This window comes from Sinocyclocheilus grahami, unplaced genomic scaffold, assembly GCF_001515645.1.
Source record: "Sinocyclocheilus grahami isolate Dianchi unplaced genomic scaffold, SAMN03320097.WGS_v1.1 scaffold979.1, whole genome shotgun sequence".
In the NCBI taxonomy this organism is placed as follows: domain Eukaryota; kingdom Metazoa; phylum Chordata; class Actinopteri; order Cypriniformes; family Cyprinidae; genus Sinocyclocheilus; species Sinocyclocheilus grahami.
In genome coordinates this window covers 288,507-296,094 of record NW_015506158.1, presented here as the reverse complement: position 1 = coordinate 296,094, position 7,588 = coordinate 288,507, and the positions used below count along the sequence as shown (strand labels likewise).

The window sequence follows — 7,588 nt, the reverse complement described above, 5'->3', positions numbered from 1 at the left end:
ATTACAGTTTAACAGATATTCACATAGAAAACAGCTATTTTAAATTGTAAAAATATTTTTTTGTTTTATATGTTTTACTCTGTTTTCAATCAGATAAATACGGCCTTGGTGAGCATACCATTACATTAAACTGTATAATCAGGATTTCTAATATACAGTATATATATACATGCAGTATATATAAGCTTATTGTAATTGATTTTGGGGTTAAATGTGACATGTTTTTATGAGATTCTCCTACATTTAGTTGAAGATCCTGCAGTATTTCAGCAGAGATGTGTGTTTTGACAGCCGAAGTCTGGAGAATACAAGGAAGAACATGTAATATTATGCCATTTTAAAAATGAAAGACAATTAGCTTTTAATAATTGAGTGACATGTGACAAAAACACGGTTTTCCTTTGTGTTGAAAGTTGTGGGATTACAGACAGCATGTAGAGTAGCTATACTAAAGTCTCTATACTGGCCCTCATATCTCTAGTGCTTTCCATTTCTTTGATGAGAATGAATTGCGTGCAGCTTTCCACCAACTGCTTAAACAAATACAGACAATTAAATGACTAGTTCACCCTAAAATGATCATGCAGTCGTCGTTTACTCTCCCTCATGTCATTGACTTGAGTGTGAAAATGGATTGATGTGAAGGTGATGATTCTCCAAATGTTCATTCCTGAGACTCTAAGTCACTTCTGTGATTAATGGGAAGCATGTTTGATGGGAAAGTCAATCATCGCGTCCACATTCACAGTGATAAATGTGAAAGCAACTCACTGTGGATGTGATTAATACACTGATTCTGCTTCCTGCAGGCTGAGAGACTGTAAGACAGCAAATAAAGCATCTTCACAACAGCGCCAGAGCGATGGGAGACAACGCAACCAGCGTTTCATTAGACTTATTAAGCTGCAATTAACTAGGATGCTGTGTGTGTGTATAGATTATTCACAGTTAGCGTGTTTAATCATAACAGCTCATGAATGAGCTGGATTGAGCGGTTTGTGCGACTCAGGCGTGTCTGACGTCTCTATCTTCACAGGAGATCTCTGAATGCGGCTCTTCCTCCAGAGTTGAGGAGATACTGAATGATGAGAGGTATCGGACTATGAAGGTAAAGTGAGTCTCTCAGGACTTCAGAGTTTAGCATGCGGATTAGCGAGTGTGTGTGTTAATGTGTGTGTTCATGTGTTTGTGGCTCAGTTGTTCAGCAGTGTCTTCGGGGTCGGACCCAAAACGGCTGAGAACTGGTTCTGTAGAGGACTGCGGACGTTTGCTGAGCGAATGAGCGAACCCAGCGTCAGACTGAACCGCATGCAGACCGCAGGTAAACTTTAACATGGGTTTTGTTTCATTTTTCATGCCTTCATGCCTTTTATTTGGTAAAAGTCATGTTCTTTGTCATGTGATTCTTTGTGCCCTCGTCATGTCATGTTTCCATTGGTTCATTGTCTTGTCATGTGGTTGCTAGTTCTGTTTCGTCTTTGGTTGGTTTATGTCATGTGACCCTCTTTGTTTGATATACTGTATATAGCCCTCATTTTGCCATTATCTCGGCTCTAGCTTTGTTGTTTGTGTAATCCTCTGTTGGTGAGTTTCTCGATTATGTTTTGTTCCACGTCTAGCCAAGTCTTTGTTTGTTTTTTGTATCTGCTCACGTTTGACTTTAATAAAGCTGCACTTGGGTTCGTCTATACTCGCCTTCAGTGGAATATGTGACATAAACACTGACGCTTCGACTGAACAGGTTTGGAAAGAGAGGTGTGAAATGATAGATGTTAAAGGGTTAGTTCACTCAAAAAATGAAAATTAGGCTGCGTTTTACTCACCCCCGAGGCATCCTAGGTGTTTATGACTTTATTCTTTCAGACGAATCCAGTCGGAGTTATATAAAAAAATGTCACTCAGCGGGTGTTGCATGCATCAGTCCAAAAGAAGTTAAATAAAAATCGCCCATCCATAATAAAAAGTGTCTCACACAGCTCCGGAGGGTGAACAAAGGCCTTCTGTAGCTAATCAATGCGTTTTTGAAAAAAAAAAATCCATATTCAAAACGTAATAATCATTTTAATGTAGCTTGCACTCACTGTTGTAAACAGAAGCAGTTCCGGGCGGATGACGTATGAGTTCAGCGCTGCGCATGCGCCGGTGAGTCTCGTGAAAACCAACGTTTGTTTACAGGAGCAAAGGAAGCAAAGTTTCCTTACTTTAACAAGAGAAAACCTTTAACAAGTCTCCTCTTGGCTTTTATCGAAATCCTCCGACATTCTTCTGTACATACATATATATATATATAATTTTTTTTTTTTTTTTTACTTTTTTGGACCAGAAGAATTGCCTTGGATTTCTTTTTTTGCAATAGAACTTTTTAAATATAAAAATAAATAAACAGCAGTTATCATCCTGGACACAGAGAGACAAAATTTATAAAATGCTTAAGAAATTTTTACTTAATACTAACAGTATAAAATAAAATGTCTCAATACATATTTAATTGGCAGCTAAATGTTTATTTGAAAAATACTTTATTACACACCATTGTTTTTATTTATTATCATTTTAAACTACTTTTGTAATTATAATTTTATATTTAAATGAATAAAACTACTTAAAACATGCTTAATAAAAATACTAAAAATACAAAAAACAACAACAACACATATATATATATATATATATATGGAATCGGCAGCTTGAAATCATTATAATATAAAATTGGGAGGTTTATGCCAATTCCCAGGCCTGGTATTCTAAAGCACTTCCAGGAATACCATGTTTTTACCATGCACTTACTCACCAGAGTATGTGTCCAAAACAACACTGTTTTACCACAGTTTATAATGTTTTCAGAGAAGAGTCACTTTTTGACTAGTGTCAAGTGTTTGAAGGTTTTTAAGCCAGACCTCCTCTCTGTTTCTCTCTCTGAGTAAAAACACAGTGTAGACATGATAAATGTTCCTGCCAAACCACACTCATCATTTGCAGGTCATTTTTATGCAGCTGTCGGCCTCTGACGGTGTGTGTCTGGAGCCGAGGGCTCCTGCGCTGTGCTGTGCTTCGGGAGCGTCGCACACAAAACCCCTCAGAATATAAATACACTCATCGATGAGTCTGGATTCATGTGGAGCGTCACGTATTAAAAGGCGGAAGGAAGTGGGAGAATGGCGACAGTTTTGGTTGTTATACATTCAGAGCTCATCAATCAGGCTGGGAAAAGGCCAGCCGTGTTCCCGCTGTCATCTCATTTATGAATTATGATATGATTTTATTGTTAGCGTTTAAAGCAATCGCCTCATCTGACCTGTTGTTTTATGGCCTCGAGTCTTAATGTGGATTTATGATGGAGGGCCGTGTTGTTAATTACTGATTGTTTAGAAAAATCTACTGTAAGTTTAATGAGGCACACCGCTAGTGTTTTTTAATCGTCAGGCCTCGTAATTTTCCACCGCTGTCTTCAGGCGCTCATTCACGCCCTGCTGATCTATAAACAACACGCTGGCTTCAAACAATTATGCAGATCCCATTCGGGAGATTTCCAGTCGGGTGAGAGGCGGATCAGAAAGTCTCTTGTTGGAAAAGATCTCGGTTTTCCTAGTGATTTCTCTGGCTGTGCGCTTGTGATGTGTTTATTTTGAAGTTCAGTGAATGACATCAAATATATGATGCTTTTCTACTTATAGCAGCATGCATCAGTCTCCACTTAAAATGTTTACAGTATTTATTAAATATCTACAGTATTTATTGAGAGAAATGAATACTTGACGAGGATGCATTAAATTAATCAAAGTGACAGTAAAGACATTTATAATGTTACAAAAGATTTCGATTTCAAATAAATGCTGTTTTTTTTAAAACTTTCTATTCATCAGAGAGTTCTGAAAAATGTATCACAGTTTCCACAAAAATACCTATTTGTCAGCATACCTGTTTTCAACATTGATAATAACCAGAAATGTGTCCTGAGCATCAAATCAGCATATTATACTGATTTCTGAAGATCATGTGACACTGAAGACTGCAGTAATGATGCTGAAAATTCAGCTGTGCGTCACAGAAATACATTACATTTTACAATATATTCACAGCTATTTTACATTGTAATAATAATATTTAACATTATTATATTATAATATTTCTATTTCTATTATTATAATATTTCGCCAGCCAATCAGAAGCGCCGTGATTCTCTGAGACAAGCCAATGAGGAAAAACATGTTTTCAACCAAACGCAAGTAAACAAACAAAGTCTCCTTTCTTGCAAAAAAAATTGGTTCTGAATCTATCTTAAGCAGCTAAAAATAAGCCAAATCTCTGCTTTTGTGATTTTCTTGGGGTGCGATTTAAGAACTAGCAACTACTAGACTTTTGGGACTTCATTCAAACACAGTAACTCTCATCCTCTCAACTGTACATGTGTGTGTGTGTGTGTGTGTGTTTTTTTTAGTAGTAGTTTCATGTATCTTAGAGTAGCAAATAATAAATTCTTGTTTCATTTTAAAGAAGCAGTGTCTTGTGTTCTTTGTTTATAAAGCTAACCTCATGCCCAGATATTGTTACCTAGCAAATATTATCACTAGCATGTACAGTATCATGACCTTTGGCCAAGGGGATCAAGAAGCAGTGTCTTGTGTTCTTTGTTTATAAAGCTAACCTCATGCCCAGATATTGTTACCTAGCAAATACATTATCACTAGCATGTACAGTATTATGACCTTTGGCCAAGGGGATCATATAAATAACAAAATTGTTAAGATATACTAATTTTAACGTTTCGCTGGACGAATAGTTGATAAAGTGTAAACTATCAATTTTGATTTGATTTCAAATCTTTGGATTCGATTCCCTTTGAACTTGAACTAATTCCTTACATCAAATATATTTTAACTTCATTGCAATGTATGCAGATATATACAAACATGTAAGTATAGTTTTGAGAACTCTGAGTGATGAATCTCTCGTCACGATTTTGGGTGAAGTATGTTTTACATTTGCATTTATGTGTTTGGTAGATGCTTTTAACCAAAGCAACTTTAAGGTGCACTCAAGTCTGTCACTCAAGGTGCTTTATCACTGAAAGTCGTTTTCTCTATGGAGAAAATTAATTTCTGGAGACACGGTTGTGCTCTATTAAGTGTGACAGCAGCACAAGGGAAGAAGTTCACAATATTAGAAAGCAGATCAAAAACTCCAAGATAAAAACCAGGAACGTCTCCTGTATATTTCTCTTTAAGGCTGACAAAGAAAGTTTTCATTGGTAGTACCATCTTTTTTGTACATTAAAGGAATAGTTCACCAAAAATGTAAATGTGCTGCAAGTGTGCTCACTCTCAGGCCATCCAAGATTAGGATGAGTTTGTCTCTTCATCAGATTTGGAGAAATGTAGCATTGCATCAGTGTCTCAGCAATGGATGCTCTGCAGTGAATGGGTGCCGTCAGAATGAGAGTCCAAACAGCTGATAAAAACATCACAATAATCCACAGCACTCCAGTCCATCAGTTAACATCCGGAGAAGACAAAAGCTGAAACACATCCAGCATTAAGACGTTTTTAACTAACATCAGAGTCCATCATTACGCTTCCTCCAGTGTAAAAGTGTTCTGGTCTGCATCAGGAGAGAAATCTGCACAGATCAAGCACCGTTTAAACAGCTCTAAGAAAACTGTGGGGGATAGTAGATAACAAGGATTTGAGTATACAATTAATATGTTAAAATAATTTTTTCATAATACGTCAACTAATGTTAATTTATACTACTTAAAATGTCTTTATAAAGACATTTTAAGTAGTATAAATTAACATTAGTTAACGTGTTACGAAAAAAAAAATTATATATGAACATGACCTCTAGACTAAGAAATTATGTTGAATGAAAAAACATCTTTAACCAATTGGTGTTCAAGGAATATTTCACCCAAAAATTAAGATTTGCTAAAGAATTTACTCACCCTCAGGCAATTTAAGATGTAGATGAGTTTGTTTCTTCAGATTTTAAAACAAATCTGTCAAGGCATTTTAACTTTAAACCGTCACTTCTGGCCAAAATACAATACATAATCCATAATAACGCTTCCTCCAGTGAAAAAGTGTTCTGGTCTGCATCAGGAGAGAAATCTGCACAGATCAAGCACCGTTTAAACAGCTCTAAACAAATATGTGGCTGGATTATGACGTGAGAGACAACAGGAGATGCACTTTTTCACTGAAGGAAGTTGGGGATTATGGCCTTGTATTTTACCTGAAGCAATGGTTTGAAGTTAAAAATCTTAATGCTGGATTTGTTTCAGCTTTTGTCTTCTCCAGATGTTCACTGATGGACTGGAGTGCTGTGGATTACTTGTGGATTATTGTGATGTTTTTATCAGCTGTTTGGACTCTCATTCTGACGGCACCCATTCACTGCAGAGCATCCATTGCTGAGACACTGATGCAATGCTACATTTCTCCAAATCTGATGAGTTTTCACAGGGAAACTCCTCTCACATTTTAATTTTCTTCAGACAGTGTAAAAGTCTAGTTTGCGCAACAGTTGGTGGGTGTTTGTCATTCAATCTTTTATTCATCTGCTCTGGTCGCAGGGTTCTTGTTTTATGAGGACATCAGTAAGCCGGTGAGCAGGACAGAGGCCAGCGCTCTGAAGATTATAGTGGAGGAAGCTGTCATCTGTGTCAACCCATCCGCCACCGTCAGCATCACAGGAGGATTCCGCAGGTAAACCCTCGAGATTACTGCTTTGTGCCCGTTTATGTCAGTTCAGGAGTGTGTGATTGTGATTTTCTTTGCCTAAAGAAAAATATATTGCTCAGAGTTTGTTCTTTTATAGCTCACATGTAATGTGGTTGTGTTAAAGGTAATGAAATATCCCAGAAATCCCTTAGACATACATTAATGGGGTGTTTTGAGTCTGGCTCTCTGTATCATGCAGCTGTTAAGCAGCCTTGTATATATATATATATAGAGAGAGAGAGAGAGAGAGTGCCCTCCACCTATATTGACACCCTTGGTAAATATGAGCAAAGATGGCTGTGAAAAGAAATTTATAATAAATGTATTTATTTATTTTATTTAAATAAAAGCGTCTGCTAAATGAATAAATGTACATTTGCATTTTTTTTCTTTTTGATCTTTCATTCAAAAAAATTCTCAAAATTCTAACCTATCATTGAAATAAAACAATGGAAAGTGGGGAGAAAATCTCATTATGAAATAAATGTTTTTCTCCAATGCATGTTGGCCGCAATTCTTGGCACCCCTAGAAATTCTTATGAGTAAAATATCTCTGAAGTGTATTCCTATTCATGTTTACATTTTGTTAGCACACCAGGGTGACTAGGAGCATGAAATTGTCCAACCATGACTTCCTGTTCCACAGGATTATAAATATGAGGAACATGCATTTTCATGAGCCTATAATTAAATTAATAATATATGTATATGTGTGTGTGTATATAGTTTGTAGTTTAGTATATGTTAGTTTTAAAAACTATAATTTAGTTTTTAGAATAATAGTTTTATTCAGATGTGCGCGCGCACACTCACACACACACACACACACACACACACACACACACACACACACACACACACACACACAC

The 7,588-nt window shown here is 36.5% G+C and overlaps 1 protein-coding gene across 1 annotated transcript in view; it reads left to right on the top strand.

Annotated features, from left to right (window-relative positions):
* Window positions 1–7,588, top strand: part of dntt (deoxynucleotidyltransferase, terminal) — a 158,281-nt gene that overhangs the window by 38,786 nt on the left and 111,907 nt on the right. The window contains exon 9 of the mRNA XM_016250250.1: window positions 6,572–6,704. Coding sequence (XP_016105736.1) covers window positions 6,572–6,704 — 133 coding nt within the window. The remainder of the gene's footprint in view (window positions 1–6,571; window positions 6,705–7,588) is intronic.